Raw genomic sequence first — 23,284 nt, 5'->3', positions numbered from 1 at the left:
GCAGTTCTGGTGAACTGAAATATCATGTCCCATATACACAGTTGTATTGCAAAGGCCACAGCCAGTGCTAGAGCAGAATCCTTTGGTTGTTCCCCTCTGTGGCATTTGGGAAGAGGTACAGCTGCCTGGGAGGAGAGGAGGTACAGTGGGACAGCTGTAGATTTAGAGGGTTTGTGTACTGGATGTGCCAGTGGGTGGCTGTACAGGTATATCTGTGCTGTGTGTCTATCTCTGTGTAAATGTGTTATTAAATCCCTAGACACACAGAAATCCCCTCAGCTATGAAGTGCTGAACCTAGCAGAGTGCTCTGGAAATGCAGAAATGTATTTGAGCCATGCTCTTTACCTTTTCCATACTGACCGTTGTCAGAAATGGGTTATTTCCTTGGATAGACTCCTGGCTTGAGCCTGCCTGTCCATTCTTATGCTTTCTTCTTCTACTTTGTTGCAATGTGCTTAGGCTTTTAATTACGTGGTGGTGTTTGGGTTTTTGGTTTGTTTTTTTTTTTGGTTTTTTTGGTCAGTCTTCTGAAGGAAAGTAGGCAGTGCCAAAGAGTTGTTGGGAGGAAGACCCTTGTATAAACCAGTAAGGGGCTATGAATATGATAAATGTTTCAGTGCACTTTTCTATCTTAACTAAGTTGACACACTGGCCAGTAAATTACTACTGTCTCTGCAGTTTCCATTCTGACATCCACTCTGTGTTGATAATGAGCTGCATTTACAGAGAAATGAATCATGTAGTAGAAGAGGTGCAGATCCATGCAAAGAAGCTGGAAATTAAAGAGTATGTCACAATTCAAACCCCACATTTACTAATAAAAGACTTGTTTTTCCCTGAAGACAAGTTTAGTGAGGAAAGTAACAGAAAAAAGTTCCTCTTGGATCTGAAAATAAATACGTATTTTTTTCTAAGAGCTCTGGATTCTTCTCAGGATCCAGAGTTAATCAGCAGCGGAGATTTCCTGGAGGAAGAGTTCATTTCAATTTCTATACATGTGGGATTGCATGGTTTGAGGGAGTGATGTCCTGCCACTGCTCTAACTTAGCAGTGGGTAATCAGAAACTATTTGAAATGTCCCAAATCTATAAATTACACTGCAGTTGTTCCCTGCTAGCATCAAGATAAAACCAGTGTAAGTTAAGCTCAGCATTCCTATTGCTCAGGGATCAAGGGCAATGGAAGAGAAGCATGGAAGAGCTGGTACTGCTGCTGCCTGCAATCTGTACTGCTTTGGGACCTGCTGGGGGAAGAAGAGCCCACTTCTGCAGCAAGGTGTTTACCAGAAGCACTCCTCAGAAACCCCTTCAAAAACTCATCTGCAGAGCCTAGAATTACTCCCTTAGCCACAGTGGTCCCAGATGCACAGAACAAGCAAAAGCAGAGGTTTTTGCAGGGCCAAAGCATTAGACTCTCTCATACCAAAACTTCTAGCGGAACTTGCAATCCCATTGACAGCACCATCTGTTTGGTCTGCTGCTTTACCGACTCACATTCATCAGACAGGTAGGAATTACACTTGACCTTTTATCAACACAATCTAGATTTGTATTTCTTGATATGCGGATGTGCTGTATATTAAGCATTGTGCTTTTCAATGCCAAATCAAACCCAAAATTCTTAATAATTAGTGAGGGCAGCAGGGTGTGTATGTGTGTGCATGTGCGGTGTGTCACTTGCAGATGCCTTGGAAGAGACCATGCAGGAAGCAGAGCAGGGCACTTCATCATTTCTGCACAGTCAATACTAAGCTGGGCACTTCCCATGGAACAAGAGGAATGAGTTTTCAGCTTCTCTCAGAAGCTTCTCTCAGAAGCATAGATACCACAGTGAGCATGACTTGGGGGTGCCTGGTTCAAATCAGGATCTTCAGTCCCCATCACTGTCCTGGGCTAAACATCTGCATACCCTCTCTTTCAAGAAGCTGAGCACATCTCATTTGGTTTTCATTCTGCACAGCTACTGGCCATGAGGCCCATTTCTGTGTAATTTCCTGGTGGTTACAGCTGTGGAGGAATGAACCTTGTCTCAGTTCTTACCTTTGCTTCAGACAGCTTTTCACCTTGCAGGAGAGCATCTAATTATGAGGATCTTGTTCTAGGCAGGGTACAGTTTCTATATTTGACGGTAGAAATTTAAATGTCTAGGCAGTAAAATATAAGAACATTTCTGGAAGTGGGTACTGGAGACCCAGACTATTTTTTCCAAAAGGAAAAGCCTAATTGCTACTCCCAAATACTAAGTTGAAGAGGTTGCTCAACTTTTCTGTTTCTGTAGTCTATTAATTCTGCATTCTTTTCTACATGACAGCAGATCTTCAAAAAGGGATGTAGAGTGCTTAGTGGCCAGAACAGATCCTGCAATGAGGTAGCTGCAGACCGTTTTGTTTGTGCTTAGGAAGGCATCAAGCCTGACTCCTTCTGTGTGACTGATCTGCCCAGTGAACTATTATGTAAAAGGAAATATGAGCCCTTCCCCATCTGCTCCTTAAATGAAGGTAGGCAATCAATTCCCTCAGGCACAGCCCAAGCCAAATGGTGTGTGATGGGCATGTTCTGGGAATATTCACCCAGCTGAGCCCTGTAGAAATGTTTTCTGATTCACTTCTGGAATGAGAGTGAGCTGAGCTGCTCTTATCAAGGGTGGGGAAATTCTTCACCAGGCCATGGACACAACTGCAGGTCCCTGATTAACATCAAATAAAAAAGCGTGGCATCTCTTGACTTACTTGACAAATAAAGGGCAGTTTTCAAAGTAACAATTTTAGACTGAAGGGTTTATATTCTACCTAGATCTTAATTCTGACGTCCAAGTGCATTACAGTTTTGAGGTAACAGAACTCAAACAGTACAAAGTTTAAAACTTTTTTGGATCCTACATTTCTGGATGATCAAATTCTGCATTATACAATGCATAGTATTTCATTTTATTTGTTTAGATAATTATTCTATGTAAAGTGAGCTCATATGTCTAGAAATTTCCCAATTTTTATTTTGAAAAACTGCATTCTATTTTTTCCATATCGATTTTTATTAGAAACAACAGAAAATGCTTTCTTTTCAAGACCTCCTCAAACACAGTCATACTTTAATGTTATGGTTCCAATACAAAATAATGAAATTCCAATGTAAGAAAACTGTAGAAAATGATAGCTAGCAGGAAATTAATTCTTATTTTATGTCAATTTACTGGACTTTCAAAGTTGTGGGTTTCTATACCCAATCATACCTGTCAGCAAGAGCATATGACTTTCCATAAGTCTCCTACCTGCTACATAGCAATGATAAGAAACACATCCTCACCCTTCTCTCAGTTCTGCCAGCACATCCTGCATTTTGTTTCCAGATTTCTTTTCATTCTGATGTCTAAAGGACTGCTGAACATAAGGTTAAAAAAAAAAAAAAAATGAACATGAGGCCATATAAGTGAATTTACAACATAAAGATAAAATGTTCCCCTAAGGGCTACCAGGAAATCATGCTATGTGTCAGAGGAGGAAGGAGAGGGAGTGGTGGGATCATGCTCATGAGCAATAATGAATACAACAGATACAAACCTCCTCCTCAACCCAAAGCAGTCAAGGCAAGTGACTGTGCTTATACAAACATTAAAAAGCTAAAAGAACACAGACCCCAAAATTTTAAATCACTTTTTTGGTAGGCAGGAAGTAAATGCCTTGTTGTAGGTGTTCTGGTCTTCTGAAATTCAGTTCTGTACAACATTGCCTGCACTGGCCTAACTGCTGTACAGTACATTCTCACAGTTTTCCACAGTAAACTCAATTGATAGTGGTGCTCTCTGAAATACTCCAGTACATTCCTGACAGTTTCACCAGGATGTGTTTACCAGAGTGTTCTAGCCGGTATTTTACCTCTCTTAAAAGCACCACCACTTTTCAGCAACACCATGTTACCCAAGGCTGCAAGAAATACAAACTCCCTTTCTAAAACTGCTGCCTTCTCAGAGTCTTATTTTATCTTCAAGTCAAAAATAAAGAACTTAAACAGATCACAAGCACTAACTTATCAGTCATCTGTCTTTCCTGTGCCAGGACAAACAGTATTTACTTTCATCCCGAGTATCCTATTATCTGTAAATATTAACTCTGCCAAGTTCTAAGATGTATAAATGGGATTTTTTTTCTACAGAGGCTGAAAATATACTGTTATTGTAGTTCTAGTTCTCAGGTCTTGGGTTATTTCACACAAAAATTGTCCAGTTGTTTTTAGGTGTCTTGTTATTTCATCAGATGTTACATTCTCTTGCTTTATGGACATGAAATTCCTATAAATGTGCATGGGATTTGAAGGAAAATTCAAAAAAGAAAGAGAATATGCTGCATTGGAATTTAATGTATTTAATAAGCATTTTAATGTTAGCACACACCAAATATTATTGATTACCAAATTTTCATCTGTAGTTTTGCAATTTAGTCTTAAGATAGTACAAAAAAACCCCCCCAAAATTTCTAAGCACTGAAGCTAGATACCAAAACCACATTTAATTAAACCTTTAAGGCAACATACCAGATATGCTTGGTTTTGATAGCTGGATAGGAACCCCCTCATGTATCATAAATACAGCACTGCAAACATGTTTAAATATTTATTTTGGTCAAATTCATCAAGATGATTAAATAAATTTGTATCGATCAGCCTTTGCAGTTCCTTGTTTTAGCAAGCAGCCTGGTTCAAACATTAGATCTACAATATATGCTTGAGGAGGAAGCAGAAGCCCTTTGGGAGAGTGTTCAACCAAATGAACTTCATTCCAAGCTCTGTTATACTTGCCACGAACTAAACTACAGCCAATGCCAATTCTGTCTGCTATCACCTAAAAAAGAAAGAAAGGGTAGTTAATTGCAGTTCATTAATGCAGCTTCTGTGATATACTGAGAGGCCCCATGATGCTTAAAAACCAAACAAACACCTGAAAGGCCTAGAGCTTTCTTGAAACAGACTTTATAAATTTCTCAAGTGTTCCAAACTTCAAACCTTTATTGTTGGTTTTGAATAGAAAGTGTAGGCTTTTAAAACTTTATTTCTCGCATATCCTATGCACAACATGAAAACCATTCCATTTAACTCTTTTCATGCACTGATACACTTGTTTACCAGCCAGTCCTTCAGATCTCAAATGAACTGCAACACCCACAGTGCCCAGCAATGTTTTTTTCTACTTGGAAGACTAACTTCTGAATAACATTTTGAAGTCTATTCAAGCAATGAGGTGTAGGCACACTGCACCCATACAGTTAGGATGAAATATTAAGTGTAAAACTGTAACATTTTTATCAGTGTAAGTTTAGGACTGTTGCTTCACTCCGAAGCACTCTCCTTGCTGTTCAGCCCTGGAAACGTGGGAAGCAATGAAATGCGAGGCAAGTGTTTGCTAGATGAAACACCTGCCTTTCCTCTGGGCTGCACTATCACAGACAGACCTGTAATGGTTTCCAGCTACCAAACTGCTTTTTCAACACACATCTGCTGTGAACGAATGAAATCCTGGAAGGTTTTTAAATTGTTACAAATGGACATGGATATCAATTGCTGAGAGTGTTGTGGCTTTAAGAGAGATGACCTGTCCCTACAAAAGTTTGTTAGGACAGCGCAGCATAATTAATCACGGCCTCAGAATGTCATAAAATAAGTTGGAAACTTTCTCTCCCTATGGATACCATAAATTTAGGGTCATAATCTTTCTCTTGTGTATTCTTTCCTAGGTTCTTCCTGCTTAATATGCTAGGCCATTGTTTCTCTGTTTCTTTCCATTCAAGAAAGGGAACGATCCAGCCAAGGAAAAAGGATGAGACAGATAACCAGGCTACACCAGTACATTTTCATATGAAGAAAGAAGAAATAAAACTTCCCAGTTTCTTCTAAGAAACTAGAACACAGAAGCTGTTATATACTGTCACAGAATGCTGGATAGATACCAAATAAAAATTGTCCCAACAAGTTTACATTTGCAGCATGGAAAAAGAAGGAAGCTGCATAATTCAATATTTTGCAGTTTACAGAAAATGTAAAATGTTTTGACTCCAAATTAGGTACTTTGGCTTTTTGCCATTTATCAAGTATTCTGCTGGTATCAGTTAAGACAATTTAATGACAAGAATGTTTACAGAAAGAAGTGATGCTGGCTTTCATTCACTGGGAAATCAACTTTGCTGTTGAAAAATTATGAAACTGTATACAAAAGATTTTACATGGATATATTTTGTATATATACTATATACTATATATATACTGTATTATACCAATGCAAATATACTTTAGTTTAGATTATACATTTAACAACAATATGTTATGTTGCAAGATAAATGATAATGTACCTTGAAAAGTAAAGCTCTGTGATAGAACGTCCCTTTTTTGATTTTCCCAATAGGCACAATGTTGCTTTTCAGTTCAAATTCGATTGCACTCATGTCAAGTTCCCAGCAGAAGTTATGTAGTTGCTCTCTTTCAACAGAGCCACCCATCTTGTCTGCAACAAACCTGTTCCAATTGCACACAAGGATCAATTACATCTATAATTCCTCCTGCTTTTATCGCAAAAATGTAGCACAATGAAACATATACAAATGTACAGAAGCAAGAGGTGAATGGCTTTTCAGACTGTAATACTTTTTCTACATTACTTAATTAATTTTTAATTCAGTAATTGGTATTTTAAATATGCTTACTGATAAATACAGATAACCATAACTCAAGTCATTCATATTTGTCACAGAATTAAACCAAGGTGCAAAAGCAGAGATTCTGGAGAGATGTAGTATAGGCACAAAGTCCTCAGAAAAGGTCATCAATAACAGTGTAATTACTCAGAAGTTATTACAGAAACTGATGTTCATGTTTACAGGTAACAGATTAGGTGAGTTACATATTACTGTCCCCAGACCTATCATTTGTTTGAAATAGTAATAAAGGCATGAGAATATGTATGACAAAAATAAAGCCATAGGTGATGATCCCAACACAGGAAAGCAGCTGTATTCATTGAAGGTACTTATCTTCTACATGTGCTTTCTTATATTGAAGCCAGTATTTTGGGGGTGAGTGATATTTATCCATTAACACAAAAGGCTCAGAAAACAGAAACAGAGCAGAACTCAGTATCAGTGCATGCTCTGCCAAAAGCATTTCTTTTGGGGGACTGTGCACACGCAGGACTAAGCCCTGGTTTGTAAGTCTCCCCATTACACACACACACCCCTTCATCTCCCCTGTGCAGGGTTGCTGTGTGTAAAGGCCTTTGCTCCCCTCCGTGTCTCAGCCACAGGCACAAGGGTTATTGAGGTCTCTTACTCTGGACAAGATGCTGCAGAGCTGACATGAAAACCACAAGCCATTGCTTCAGATAGGGAGCTAAAACCTGCATCCCCTCCTCCGCAGAAGCAGTGAACATGTTTCTCTGCCGAGCACAAGCAAGGCAATGTCTGAGGCCTCACTTTTCAGAAGTTAGAGTCGAGGAGGCATTGGTTGCATTGCATGGGCACAGGGAGCTATCACCCAGTGTGTCAGACAGGATATCTTGAAGCTGGGTAAAGCTGAGAAGGTGTGGGGCTCGAGGCAGTCCCTTGTGCTGTGTGTGCCCTCACTGAAGAGAGCAATGCTGTCCCAGTCAGCGTGCTCACCACCACACAAAGGTGTGCTGTGTTTGTTCCAAAGGAGACGCCCCCTCATCTAGCCTGACCCCCACCCCAATGAGCACAAGAGGAACTCTAGCCAGGGTGCCAGGCTGCTGAGGGATGCTGCAGCTGCCTTCTCCCCAATTCCCTATTCAACACACGCTATTCAGGCAGCTGCCTGAAATAGAACACAGATAAATCCCCACAGAAAACATTCTGCTTAAATTTCCCATGATTGTTTCACTGGGTTGTGTGTCTGCAAGCATTTCATTGGTGTGTTAGAAGAGCAGATTTAAAAGAGAATTTTATGGATTCCACCTTGAGGAAGACAGCATGATTTATACACAGCTGTATAGTTAAAGATGAATATCTGTCAATCAGTGAAAAATTCATTCCTCATATCACATTAGAAGACTTCATTAAAAATGAGCATTAGTAAAAGTAACAACTTTTGTGAGAGTAAGTGGGATCTGACACCAAACTCTCCAGATTCAGGTGGCAGCCTGGAAACTGCTAAGATACAAAGGTTAAACTATGGAGAAGATGAAAACAGACACACTGCTTAGACACGACAGTGATTGGTGCCCAGGCTGAGGAGTCAGTGCAATTAATGAATCACACATTGATATCAACACTTTGTACTTGCACTTTTGCAATATTCTAGCACTATTAGATTGTCAGGATATCAATTCAAGAGCACTTAAAAGCTATGTTAGAAAACCTGTCTTATGCTTTTGGCTCTATAGAAAACAAAATACAAAAGATTTGCTGCCCCAAGGGGTTCCAAAACCAAGCAGACAGGAAAGATGGCAGGAGAAAGAACAGATATGATACATGTAACTTGCAACCATCTTGACTATTAGATTTGGGTTCTAACAATGCTTTTAGGCTTTGCAAAACCTGGGTCTCTGGGGCTCCTTGATTATGTAGATGCTATATGCAGTTGATGTGGTCACTGGAAAGAATCAGTACAGATGTAAAAATGTGAAAAAGAACCTGAAATTGTCTATAAGAATATTTTTTTTTTAATGAGAAATTGATACTCTTTTGTTGCAAGTGATACCTTATTTTAAAATATATTCATTGCAAAAAAATTAGAAACAAGAAGCTTAAAATTGAAATATGTCAACATTCTGGGCCAAAGCTGACTTCAATTCCACTTAAGCATGGGAAAATAACTATTTTGAAAATATTGACCTTGGATAAAAAAACAGTTACATTACCAATTCAGCTTATGGAAATACTCACTGTGCAAGAGCCACAATCTGTTCCCGGGTAGTAGTTAGTGGTAGAATTACTCTGGAAGCATTATTAATGTAATCCATTAAAATGAAGTCAGGTGGTGGTAACCAATGGGAATTTTCTAAATTTATTTCCTCCTGGACTGTAGGTGTAACTTGAATAACTTCTTTTGGTTTTTCCTCCTCTTTTTTCCCCTTCCCTTTCCTTAAAAAAAAAAAAAAAAAAAAAAAAAAAAATTTTTTTTTTTACACTTTTCTAGAATACTGTAATCTCTAAAGTGCAAAGTCAAATACATTAGTTCTCCAACAGGACATTTAGACAAATTGATTGGGGAGAGGTGGAAGGTAGGAGACTTCTTTTCTCTTGATAACAAATATCCAAAATCTACAAAGCTATAGAGAACACGTGTGAAACATGCCCTCAGAAGGTGGTTAGGAACAAATGCCATCAGCTCCATATTAATATTGTTGTCAATTCTCCTTTTATTTGAGTTTTTACTTGATAAAAATCTGGTCTCCAAATGAAGGAAAAAAATGGTATCAAAACCACAACTGAAATCTGGACAGGACGTTCCAAAAGACAGCCTCTGTACTTGCAAGTTCAGGTATTTCAAGCATTATGCAAACTACAGCATGGCTTGTCAGAGAAGGATTTTACAAGTCTGTGTTTTTGCTGACTCTTTGTCATTGCACATGCTTCATATTTTACTAATGCTCAGGATCTGAAAAATGACTATGATTCTAAACAGGCATCTTTAAGCACCCAGCAGAAGTATAAATGAAATTACTGTTCTGCTTAAATTAAATACTGTGCATTTCACAAGTTATGCAGCAACTATAAAATCAGTATCTTACTACAGGTATTATTAAGGTCTGTATGATCAGACAGTTTGAGATCTTTCATTTGTGGGAATGCATAAAACTAGTGTTTTGTAAGCATTATGTCTTTTTTCAGCATAGATCCTGAAAATTTTTAATGTGGAATACAACAAAACTTCTTTCCGTTGTTTAACAGTTCTGGCTCATTTCTTAAAATCTATAATACTTCTGGTGATCTTGAAAGGAAAAAGAAAAAAAGAAATAAAGGACCACTAGAGTACATGGATCCAGGACACACTATCATTATTGCATGCTCTTCAAATTATTCTTAAAATTTGTACTATGAAAGCACTCTTAAGATGGAAGGCATTGAACAAAGCAAAAGGGCATACACCATTATCAGCCGTTGAATTCAAGCAATTTGTCTTCAGAATACTCTGCAAACTTTTCTTTAACCTATTGAGATTTACCATATTCACAAAAAGCCCATTTCATAGGTATCACAAAGCACATTATTTTAGAAGGATAACCAATTAAGATTTAATCTTAAAATTATAGAAAATTCACCGTCCTCTTAAATAAACTGTTCTGGTTATTAATTACACTCACACTTGGAAAAAAGCAGACAAACAGTTTTCTTTATCTAATTTGACTCTATCTAACTATAACCAGAGAAACTTATAATGCTAGATCAAATAGCTATCTACTTACCATTTATCCATTTATACATCACAGTTAAAAATACTGTGTTTAAAAAATCCTGAATTATTCCCAACTCTCTGGCGTACAGTTTAGGAGGTTTTCAAAAGAAAAACATCTACAAGTGCTATAATTCTTGTTTCTTCACCATTTGTCCTTTTTCCCCCTTGTTCCCTTCTATCTTCCCAGTACTTTCTTTTCTCTAAGTGAAGTGCACCATTAAATTACAGTAGTAAAGGAGAAACTGTTTCCAATTCCTATTTATTCAAATGACTCTAGAATCACACTTATTCTCCTCTTTTCAGGAACTCCTCCTCCTCCATTTTCAGGAATAAAAGACCTGAGAGAAATGGGTTTGAACAGTGATTTGTTTGGGGTTTTTGCTGCTGCTTATTTCTCTCAGGTAACACTATGTTCTGTTCCTCAGTGGAATAGCTGATTTAATGTTGTCTTCGACACTTGTCTCTACCTTACTCCTCAACTCTTCAGTTCATTATATCTCTCTAAACCTCACCTCATAAGGATCTGTGGAGCTGCTGTGTTACAGCTCAGTGCTATAAAATAACCAGTAACCACTATAGGAGACTTCTACTGCCTTTTTTCCTGCCCTCTTTTTTTTTTTTTTTTTTTTTTTTTTTTTTTTTTTTTTTTTTTTAATCCCCATTCTCTTGCCAGCGGGAATTGTGACATCAGAAAAAAAATCACTCTCATTTCTCAGAGATGTCTTCCTAGTCGTGAGACTACTTGCTGCGAAAGCAGAGGAATATTGCAAAGGAGAGCTCATGGCACTTTAATAGTCTCCAAGCTGTTTCTGATTCTTTGCAACTTTAGTACAAGAGTCCAACAGGTCACCAGAGCATCAGCCAGAGAAAGAAGGCAGCCGGTACAATATTCTACCATCAAAAAGCAGCCTTAACACCTATCTTCTTTCCCATTTTGCATAGCTTAAATGCCCTGTTCTCTTTTGAAAAGGAACAACTGAGCATTGGGAAGTATTTCCTTAAATGCAGTACTGAAACATACGATGGAATAAATACATATTTGTTAGTCTACATTAAATACAATCTTTTAGCCCAGTCAACATGTACACCAGATATGAAATTGCCTGATTAAAAATGTTGCCATCAATGAAAATATATGTCAAACTATCAACTAGGCACTTCCTCACATCTAATTCAAACATTTCCAGCAGACAATTACAACTGCCCTTTCTCTTGGCTTTCAACTATGGTTTATATAAAGTAGTATCACTTTTTCAAAACAATGGCTTTAAGCAGTGTTCAGTAGTACTTTGCAAAATAATGATGAATAGAAACCATATGATCAAAGCAAAAAATCTGTAGGAAAAGGTCTAAGCATGTTTGAGACTTGGAGTCAGCTACTGACCTTCAAGTAACTCCCATATATCTCACAAATTAATAATAATAATGATGTATGAATTATGGATTCAAAATGAATGACAATGGGGTTATAAATCATACAACTTGATCATGACATTCAAAAGCAATTATTTCATACTTGAAGAAAGGAGTCCTTGTACCCTGAAAGGTTTACTATGGGCAATTGAGGCAGGTATTTGTTTTTTCCTAAAGAAATTTTTTTTGCTATACAGAAGAGTCATGGCTGCAAACAGAGCAGTAACTTATGCTGTAATTGACATGAATTACATTAGGAAGCAACTATCCAGGTGTATCCTCATCACACACTGTAATAAACAATTAAATATATTATCAGAACAGGTCTCCCAGCTCCTCAGTCTATACAAAATGGCCTATGACTCTAGAGCATCTTCCAAGGTGAAGGAACTCCCCACTGGAGCAGAGAAAACATAACTGGAACTCAGTACCTCCCCTCGCCTCTGCTCCCTTTGAGTAAACTGGAATAGGCCCAGGGGGTCGTGAGCAGGGCACGGAGGGCAGCAGGAGGACCTGCAGGGGAGTAGAAGCTGGGACAGGTCTCCTAAGGCACTCAAACTGCTGTATCTGCTCTGGTGCATCCTGAAACAGGAGCCTTCCACAACACAAGTCATACAATACATTTCAGGTATCTACTATAAAATGATTTAAACTGAATTTCAGAAAAATAACTAGTCACATGGGAATGACTTGTAAGTCACTAACTTTTGGATAGGCTAGTCTGGCAATTTGGGTCCTAATTTAAGCCAAAACCTCAAACATTTACAGTCAGTAGCTATTATCTGTCAATAATTTGTATGTCTATTGTAAACAAGCTGATATAATTCAAACATATTAAAATATAACTCAAAGTATAATACTTTAAGCCTTTTTCTCTAGTGCTGTTTTTGCTGAATGAACACCATTGTCCAGGTAACTTCTGTTTTTCCTCTACTGGAGATACCACTGAACTATTGAGATCAAAAGCTGGTTTCAGTTTTGTCTCAATATTCTTATTGCACTTTTCATTTCTTAAGCACAAACATACACAGAAGTGACACAAGCAGTGTCAGAAATCAGCCATTCTCTCTGTCAACAAAACACGTGTACAGACAGTAGGGTATCACAGTTCATGAATGAGCTCCAAAATAAAAATTGGAAACACAGTACATCAGCTCCTACAACAGACACATGATTTCTCTTTTTTTCCCAACCCTGCAGCACTTAGCATTCCGTAATGTCCATCACTGACCAGAACTCACAGCCCTAAGCCATTGCCAAGGCTCCTTTTACCATAAAGAAAGGAAAATCAGGAAGTCAGGACTGGGACCCACAGAAACCAGCATGATAAATGGTCAGCTCACTAAGTAAGCTAACAGAAAAGCCAAGGGCTGTTGTAGGTTGTATCACACTCCTATCAAGCACTAGACACCATTCCATTGATGGCAAGGAGGCTCTATTTGGACTGCTTTTGGATTCCCTGGAATCAGGCATGTACACCTGCCTTCTCCAGAAGGCACTGCTGTGGTCATGACTGTGTTGCTGCTTTACAGGAAGGACAGCTGGGAGACCATGGCTCAGTTTGCTTCCACAGGAACAAACTACAGGTTAAGTATTTTATATTAGACATACACTAGAAGCCTGGTCTTGGTGAGAGTAAGGAGAGTTAAATACCTGAACAGCTCAAGTAAAAAGCTCTGCTCATTACACTTCATCCTTAGTGATCAGCTACAACAAACTACAGACTGCTAAACCCCAAATATCTTGTGGTCAGCTATCTGCAGGTGTGAGGGACAGACTCAAATTCTCTTTCCATGAAAGAAGGAAATTAATTTTTCACTACAAGAGTAGAGATTCTGATCTACTTGGTATGAAGAGACAGACTGCAGCACTGTACCTAGTGTATCGTATGGATCAGGACAAGCGCTGCAAGAGTGAAGCATTTTTAGGCTAGTTGCCTAAAAATAAGGACAGCTCTGAGCACACCCTTCTCAGCTTTTAGTCATCTGTCAACTGCATGGAAGAGATTTAATCTAGAAATAAGAAGGCATGTAGGCAGTGTAGGAACATTTTATGGGTTTAGACTCTAAACTTAGAAAGAACTTCTACTGTAATTTCCCCGTGTCTTGGTTGTAAAATAACAATATTTCACTGCGTCCAAGGGAGAATGAAGGAAAAAAGGATCAAATAAGTGTGAGCTGTTCAAATACAGCAGGGGAAGAGAGGACAAATAATCACTAAGATAAACAAAATAATATTACTGCAAATAGGAGGTAAAGGAAAGACTCCAAAAAATATATTTAACGTTGTGTTTAGGTATTTGTATGCTATTCAGAAACTGCCACTATTTTCAGTCAGATTTCTATTTCTAGTGTTAGAGCATAACAGAACATTGACAGCTAGTCAATCTGAGAACCGTACCTTACAAATTTTTCTCTGCTGGCTTTTCTTGAAACAGGCGGTGATGCATCTTGTACCTTCTCTACTACAACACTGAAACAGAATAAGATATTTTTGCATGTTATATGCAGAGTTAATATTTGCAGTTGAAGCTAAGAAAATGGAATTTGTATTTTAAAGGACAATAAATATATTCATAGGTGGTATATAAGTGAAAGAAAGAACATAACTACTAATAAACAGACATTAATTTAGGGATCAAAAATGTATGGAATCACAGAATGACAGAATAACCTGAGTTGTAAGGGACCCATCAAGATTATCATATCCAACTCCTGGCTCTGCACAGCAGACCTATCCCCAAGAGTCATTCCAAGTGCCTGAGAGCATTGTCCAAATCCTTCTTGAACTCTGCCAGGCTTGGTGCTGTGACCGCTTCCCTGGGGGGCTGTTCCAGTGCTCAGTCACTCTCTGGGGGACAAACCTTTTCCTAATACCCAACTTAAATGTCCCCTGACACAACCTCAGGCCATTCCCTCAGGTCCTGTCACTGGTCACCAGGGAGAAGAGATCAGTGCCTGATCCTCTTATTCCCCTCATGAGGAAGTTGTAGATTTACATGAGGTCTCCTCTCAGTTTCCTCTTCTCCAGGCTGTGAGCTCAGTTACTCCTCACACGGCTTCCCCTCAAGGCCCTTCACCATCCTCGTGACCCTCCTTTGGACACTCTCTAATGGTTTAATATTTTTCTTACATTGTGGCCCCCAGAACTGCCCCCAGCACTCGAGGTGAGGCTGCCCCAGTGCAGGGCAGAGCGGGACAATCCCCTCCCTTGCCTGACTGCCCATGCTGTGCCTGATGACCCCCAGGACAGGGTTGGCCCTCCTGGCTGCCAGGGCACTGCTGGCTCATGTTCAACTTGCCTTGGACCAGGAGCCCCAGGTCCCTTTCCACAGGGCTGCTTTCCAGCATCTCATTCCCCAGTCTGTCTGTATATCCAGGTCTGCCCCATCCCAGGTGCAGAATCCAGCACGTTCCCTTGTTGAACTCCATGTGGTTGGTGACTGCCCAGCCCTCTGACTTGTTGAGGTGTCTCTGCAGGGCCTTTCTGTCTTCGAAGGAGTGAACAGCTCCTGCCAGTTTTTATCATCTGTGAACTTGCTTAGCGTCCCTTCCAGTCCTGGGTCCAAGTCATTTATGAAGATGTTGAAGAGCACAGGGCCGAGGATGGAGCCCTGTGGAACCCCACTAGTGACAGGTCACCAGTCTGATGTCACCCCAGTCACTGTAACCCTTTGTGCCCAACCCATGAGCCAGTTGCTCACCCATCACATGATGTGTTTATCCAGCTGTGAGCTGGACATCTTGTGCAGAAGGACACTGGGAGAGACAGCATTGAAAGGTTTACTGAAATCCAAAAATCTCATTACATCAGCTGGCTCTCCTGGATCAACTCCATGGGTTATTTTGTTACAAAAGGAAACCAGGTTTGATAAGCAGGACTTTCCTCTCATGAGGCCGTGCTGGCTGTGAGCAGTGACTGCGTTGTCTTCCAGGTGTTTTTCAATACCTCCCAGACTAATCTTCTCCATAACTTTACCAGGAACTGGTGAAATGAAATTAACAGCCTGGTGTGAAAGGTTGTTTTGTTATATCCTTAAGCACTTTCTGTAAACTTTTGAGAAGGATTTATAAGTTGTAGGTAATGGTTTGTTCCACGTTACCCCCCGTTTTATGTAATGGTTCCTCCCCTCTGAGTCTGTTATGTAACAGATCATTTTCTGTCAATCATTCCACTCCCCCACCTGTCCCTGTCAATCCCCTTTCTCCCCTCTTGGTCGCCCTGTCTGTCACTTCGGGGCCCTTCCCTGGTTTCTGGAAAGATCCAGGGAGGGCGTTGAGTGATAGGCTGGTGCCTGGGAAATCCCCTACCCCCCTCTTGCTATTGGATCATTGTTTGAGAGTTAACACCCCCTGTTACACCCCCATGTTCCCTTATTGGCTGACCCGTTGTTGCCTCCCCTCGATCCTCCCCTGTTTATAAGTCGTTGCAAAGCTGTGTTCGGGGCTCTCTTCGGGCAGCAGTCGTCTGAGGCGGAGCTCCTTGCTGGACTCCCCTTAATAAACCACCTTTCAACCCTGCTTGAGAGACTCGACCCTTTCTCCGCCGCCGTGGTCGTGACTGCATCTGGTCCCGTCGCTGGTGTGGGGGAACCAAGACCCCACAGGGAGGAGGTTGCTTGCCCAGCCTGTAACCCCGACCTAAGCGCGTTAGCCGCAGTGTGTGTGATCTGAGCTAGCCTGTGGCCAGCGCCTGCCAGGCGCAGAGGACACTGCGACAGCCTGTAGTTTCTGGGTTTCTTCATGCACTGCTTGAAAATCAGGACACTGACCAACTTCCAGTCAGCTCGGACTTCTCTGTATTCCCAAGACTGCTCAAAAATCATCGAGAGAGGTTGTGTAATAACATCACCCAGGTCTTTGAGGATTCCTGAATGAATCCCACCAGGCCCCATACATTTGTAGGGATCCAGCTGGAGCAGCAGATCTGGCACAATTTCAGGGTTGACTGGGAGTTGATCATTCCTGCAGTCATGGTCCTCCAGCTCAGGGCACCCTTGGTCCATCATCCGTGTTCAAGACAGAGGCAAAGAATGTGTTAAACACTTCTGCCGTGTCTCTGTCCCTGTTTATGAGATCATCTTCAGCCTGTAATGGGACAATGTTGTTTTTACACTGCCTGTTGACATTAATATATTTGAAAAAACTCTTTTTATTGTCCCCCACAGTTCTGGCTGGCTTCAACTCCAGCTGAGTTTTGGTCACATGAATTTTCTCCCTACAGTGGCCAGCAGCAGCTCTGTATTTTTTCCCATGTCACCTGACCTTGCTTCCACTGGGCATACACCTTCCTTTTTTGCCTTATTTTTAAGAGAAGATTCCTGTTCTGCCAAGATGGCCTTCTGCCTCACCTGCTTGACTTCTGACATTTGAAAACTGCCTGTTCTTGTGCCCTTAGGAGGCGATGTTTAAAAAGTGAGCAACACTGATGGATGCCAGCATCTGCAAAAACATGTTCCCAGACATCTTACTCACTAATTCCCTGAGCAGCCTGTGGTCTGTTCTTCTCAGGTCCAGAGTTGAGGTTTTTGCATTTTTCCTTCTGTTAACAGAGATTTTAAACTTGATTGCTTTGTGGTCACTGTGGCCAAGATGTCTTCCAATCTCCACTTGCTCACAAGATCCACTCTTTTGACAAGGAGTAGATCAAGAAGGGCATCTTTCCAAGCATGTTCCATAAAGCTGTCATCCAGGTTTTTAGGAATATTCTGGCCTGGGCTGTACCAGGTGTGTGATGTTCCCAGTTAATTTCTGCCAAGTTGAACTCTCCCATAAGGACAAGGGCAGTTGACTTGGAAGAGTCCCTTAGTTCCTCAAAGAATAATTAGTCAGTGTCCTGGCCAGGAGGTCTGTAGTGGACTCCAGTGATGGCATCTGCATTATTTGTTTGTCCCTTGATTCTTATCCAGAGGCTCTCAACTGTGCCGTTGCCAGCTGTGAGCTCCGTACATTCTACCCCTTCTATTCCATACTGTGCCACCCCTCCACCTCTCCCGCCCTGCCTGTCCCTCCTGAAGATCCTGGAACCATCCAACAGGGCACTGCAGGCACAGGATCCATCCCACCAGGTTTCACTTATGCCAGCCATGTCAAATCTCTGGGACTGGGCCAAAGCCTGGATTCCCCTTGTTTGTCCCTCATGCTGGGTGCATTAATGTAGAGACATTTCAGGTGTGGTACATTGTAGCCAACATCTCCTGAGGCAGAGTCAGGGATCCCATTAGTGCTCCTTTCCTCAGGTTTTGACACACCATCCCATCACTCATCACTGGCCAGCCTGGCTTTGTCCTTTTCCCCCTTCCAGGCTGGTTTAAAGCTCTGTCAATGAGCCCCACCAGCTCCTGTGCTAGAGTTCTTTTTACCTTCTGAGACTGGTGAATGCCCAATGATGAACACAAAAGTAACTGGGGAGTAAGGCTGCTGCCAACGTTCAAAAGCAAGCAGCTGTATCAAAGTCAAAGAATGAAGACCTGATAGTTAAAGACAGCTCTAGGGATCAACAAAGAGCATGGAAGTCTAATTTGTCATAGATATTCCCAGACATCTTTATGGTGTCATATACAAGCTTAAAAGGGAATCTAATGATACTGTAACCCAAATATGTGATGTGTTGACAGAGAAGAAATTTTTGGACTTGCAAAATATTGGTAGAGCGATCTTTGATCTGTGAGACTGTTTACAGGAAATGGTTCCCAGTTAAACAAGCCCAATACCAACTTCCTGCATTCAATCTAAGAAGATTTGTTAGGCTGGCTCCAACTTAAACAGAGAAGAAATGGACACAGGTTCTTTATCAAGCCTGAGAGCTAAATGCTTGGCTTTGTCCCATCTCTTGGAATTATGTGCTTAAAATTCCATGCATTTGTCTGTACAAGAGGACCATCAAATCATAGGTTCCATTGTCAAATGTTGACATTCAGCTCAGATGACATAATTATTACAACAGATGACAAGCTTTGTTATAACTAACAAAACACTGGGTGTCCCATCATCAGGAATCAAAGAGTGTTAAATGAATGAGTCTTCAAGGCTAAGATAAATAAAGCAACTCAAGTGAATAAGCTATTCTCCAAATTCTTGTTTTATAAAGTACAAATGTTTTGCCTCCTAGGACAAAAAAGCACTGTGCTGGGAATAAAATAGATGTCTCTATTTATATGTGTGTGTATGGAGAGACAGGTAGATAGACTGAACAAAGTTTGTACTGGAAACAGTGAAAACCATTAAAAAGAAGAGCTATTACAACAAATTCTAGTAGATCTAACATGACTCACTTTTCTTGGGGTTTAGCATTAATGAAGATTATTGCCCGACGGTCAGTAAGCTCTTGCTTGCTTAGCTCCTCCAAAGACAAAAATTTCCCTCCATGTTTTACCTACAAGAAAATTAGCATAAAATATAAGGTGTTCTCTTCAGTTAAAGATGCAGAGAAAAAAAAATATTTAAAAGATACATAAACAGTAATTTAAAATTCATAATCTTAAACCAAAGACTGTGGAAGAACTTATAAAGGCATTCAAAATCCGAAATAATTTTCTTCCTAATTTGCATTTTCTTCATAAATTTTTCTTAGAAAAGATTGTTTATAAATATTTTAGCTTGTAGTTATTGGTTTGAAGCATTCCAAACAGTTCTAGAACAAGGAAATGTTCCTGCCTTTGAAGGCTTTACAACACAGGATGGAATTTTCAAAAGAAACCAAGTGCTTTAGGAGCAGGTATTTCACTGTCAGTAAGACTGATGTTTCTAATTCTTCTGGGTATTTTGAAAAGTCCTTCTCAGGTTTAAATTGAGCACAGCACTAATAAGTGATACTGGAGTCAGTCTTTATATACAAACACCTCTTTTGTGAGAGAAAGGGTCATGACCGACGTGAAAATATGAACTCTTCGCTTCCTTATGTAAAAATAAACAAACAAAACATCCATAGGTCATACAATGTCAAGTTAGCATAAAGTATAGTGCAGGGAAAGAGACCAGAAGAACTAAAATTCGAGAAAGGATCTGGAAAGGTCTGAACAGCTCAGATAGGATTGCGAAGATCACAACTAGAGAATACCATGAAGATGATTTCATCCATTAAGATAATCAAAAGATATCTGTATAACAGCTGTGAAACTTCAGGACAAGAAAACAAAGGATTTTCTGTAGCCAGATTTTAGCTGTTGCTACAGTACTTTTTCTAAACTAAGAGGAAAATTTTACTCTTTCTAAATAAAGTAATTTGTTTAGAATAGCTTACCTGACCACAATCATAGAATCCATTAGTAATGATATTACTTGGTGATAAATATCCCATCCGGCTGTACTTTTGGGAAAGATAGTTATCAAGTAGCTTTTCCAGAGCAGCTTCGCTAAACTTATTTTTATGCTTTGTTGACAGATTAATTTCTTCTAGGATGTCTAAAGCACTGACAAATAAAATACAAAGGCTAATTTATCATTAAATAGTAATTAAATGTCATTATACAGCTCAGAGTTAGTTTTCAGCATTACCAAGGCCAAGATAGATTCACTTCCAAGTGCTGATCCTGTGCCCTCTGGGCCAGCAAGGAGTGGTTGTGCTGCACAGAATTCCTTCTCTAGGGAAGAAAAACACTGTGCAGTGCTCAAAAGCAGAAGCAATTCCTTTAGGTAGTTAAACACTACCTAAAGAAATGCAGACAGGATGCCACTTTTATCTAGAAGGATGTTATGCACCTTAGAGAACTTGGGAGGAAAAAAGATGTAAAAGGAATAATGATCACAGCTGACCATATGATACAGTCCAGGCAACCTCTCTCCTCTCTCTTTTCAGCTGCAAGGCAATTTGCAGATCCAGTTGTGCATTATGCAATGTGTGAATCCTTCTGGTCTGGACTGTTACTGTGTTTGGGGGAGCTGGCAGATAGTTGCTAAATAAGAACAAGCATGGAAGCACAAGGAGTTGTATCAACACCACCAGAATGGCAGGACTTTTGCAGCATGGAGACAGAAACAAAGAGTAATGTGGGGACATGGGAGGATAGGAATCAATTTCCTAAGCTTGTTCTGCTGCTGAAACACACACACTGACAACTTTTGACCTGAAAAGCTTAGGAAAACCTCACCACAAAAATAAAGGAAACTGAATCAGGAGAACATTGCAGCTCTCAGACTGTTCAGGAATGAAAAAATAAAAGCTAACAGGAAGAAAGGATGATTATCTTCGTAAGTGTGTGTAAGAGTACATATTCAAATTTCAATCTGTGTGTGACTATGAACACATACAGATATTCCTCACCTCCCAAGGAATCAATTTTATATATACACAATATATATCTATTTCTGTGAACTACATGGGCAGCCTCAGTTGTGGACATCTACAATGTAGACTTCTGAAGGGATGAATTCAGATGGATTCCAGAGAACAAGTTTTTCAGACAAGGCAAATGACATATTTTTCTTACAGAAGAGAGGGCAGTGGGAAAAGAGTGGAAGAGCAGTTCAGGCTGTATGTCTACAGCATACTGCAGATAATTAGCAAGTATCACAGGGAATGATTTTAAAGGCAAAAATTAATAAAGGCTAATATATACAGCAGGATCTAAATCAAATGACATTACACATTGCCCTCATATGGAAGACAGATAAACCAAACCCAGACAAATAAAACAGCTGCACCAAAAATTCCATGAAGGGATGAAAAACAAACCAAACCAAACAAACAAACAAACAAACAAAAAAAGCCAGGAATCAAACAGAAATGGAAACACTGATATTTCCAACAGAATAGAAAAAGTAAGGGACAAGCCCAAAAGATGCACAGGCAAAGTGAGACACAACTATTCAGGGACTGAAACAAAAAGAAATGTTTCATATGCTACAAGTCAGAGAGAAAAATGTAGGTCTCTTACTCAATGAGGGAAGAAAACTCGTAACAGATGGCCCAGAAAAGACTGAAGTGTCTGATGCCTTTTTTTGCTTCAGCTTTTATAGAGAGGTTTCAAGCAGATGCCTGGCAGTAATATTAACAAGAAGGTAGAGACAGTAGTCTTAAAATGTAGAGGATAAGTTTGAGGAGACAAGGTTAGCAGTCCCTGAGGACAGTTATCTCATATGCTCTGTAAATTTGCAAAAGCAACATTGGAACTACTTATAATTGTATTGGAAAATTCTAAGGCTAGATGGCTGGAGAATGGTGAAGGGCAAAGATACTATCTAGTTTCGAAAAAACTGTGAACAAGGAAATTATAATAGAGATCATTCAGCCAAATTTCAGTGTCCAAAGAACACCATATCAAATTATTAAACCATCAGTTGGCAAGCAACAAGATGTATTTGTCAAGAATCAATCATGAAAAGTCAATCTAATCCTTGCTGCAATAAGGTAATTGACTTAACATATAGGCAGAAGAAGAAGACGTGAGATATGAGCTGAATTTGAGATATGTTTTGATTTTTATAAGCCTTTTCACTTATTCCTACTTGGATACTCATGAGCAAGTCAGGGAAATATGATCTACATGAAAATAGCATTAAGTAGTGCCTGACTAGTTGAAAAACTATGCTTAATGTATTATTATCAATAATATGCTGTCAAACTTGAAGGACACATGAATTAAGACTCCTGCTCCGATACTGTCTCACAAAAAGGGATTAAATAAGAACAGTGCCATATGCAAGATAGAGAAAATAATTACTGAGCTTTTTTTGATGGTGGTATGACCTCACCTGAAGTACCTCATCCAGGCTGGGAGATGGTACTTCAAAATGGCATAAGAAATTAGAGAAATTCAGAGATGTGTGATGAAATGATACAAACAAAACTTGTCTAACATTTTTACTTTGTCATGAAGAAGAAACAGAGAGGGACACGAAAAATGAGAAAATTCAGTGAGTTAAATTTCTATAAAAAGTGGTTATTCAATCTCACTGAAAGCAGGACATTGTAATAGACTATGAACACGAAGAAAAGTTCTAATAGGAATTTATTACATTACAGCAGGCAAAGCAAAGGCAAATACAGCGCTGGACGGCAGGGGAGTCTCGCTCCACCAACTGCCGTGCATTGGTAGATTTTTCAGTCTTGCTTTTATCTTGCTTCTTTCCTCCGATGATGTATGTGTGACGTGTTGCTGGGAGGGTCTCTTTCTGTCCCTCGGTGGTCGCAGAGATGAAGGCTGTAGTTGTAAGCTGGAATTCCTGAAACTTAAAGCTGATTAAGCAAGTAGAGAAGGAATGAGCAAGGGTCTGTTTGCCTATCAGCTTAGATAGTGACATAGTAACTTCTTGTTATCTTGAGTTATTTGATCTTCAGTGAACAAAAAATAGTTAATGTTTATCACAATTCCCCCATTTCTCTTGTTCTTACTTATTTTTGTTCACTGTATCTTTGCAGTTCTTGTCTAGCTAACTCTAAAGTTTTTAAATTTTCTTCTTTAGGTATCTGATCATACTTAGTCTTAAGAAGCATAAGATGTGCCGCTTCTAGCCGGCTTTTCACTATAGTAATCAGTTTA

The 23,284-nt window shown here is 39.7% G+C and overlaps 1 protein-coding gene across 1 annotated transcript in view; it reads right to left on the bottom strand.

Annotated features, from left to right (window-relative positions):
• Nucleotides 1–4,633: 4,633 nt before the first annotated feature.
• Nucleotides 4,634–23,284, bottom strand: part of ARMC3 (armadillo repeat containing 3) — a 70,444-nt gene continuing 51,793 nt past the window's right edge. The window contains exons 13-18 of the mRNA XM_040069517.1: nt 20,047–20,215; nt 19,079–19,179; nt 14,206–14,277; nt 8,880–9,077; nt 6,336–6,498; nt 4,634–4,834 (exon numbers count right to left, since the gene is read on the bottom strand). Of these exons, the coding sequence (XP_039925451.1) occupies nt 4,634–4,834; nt 6,336–6,498; nt 8,880–9,077; nt 14,206–14,277; nt 19,079–19,179; nt 20,047–20,215 (904 nt within the window). The remainder of the gene's footprint in view (nt 4,835–6,335; nt 6,499–8,879; nt 9,078–14,205; nt 14,278–19,078; nt 19,180–20,046; nt 20,216–23,284) is intronic.

Source organism: Hirundo rustica, chromosome 1 (assembly GCF_015227805.2).
Source record: "Hirundo rustica isolate bHirRus1 chromosome 1, bHirRus1.pri.v3, whole genome shotgun sequence".
NCBI lineage: Eukaryota > Metazoa > Chordata > Aves > Passeriformes > Hirundinidae > Hirundo > Hirundo rustica.
The sequence above is the reverse complement of the archived record's forward strand: the minus strand, read 5'-3'. Positions and strand labels throughout refer to the sequence as shown.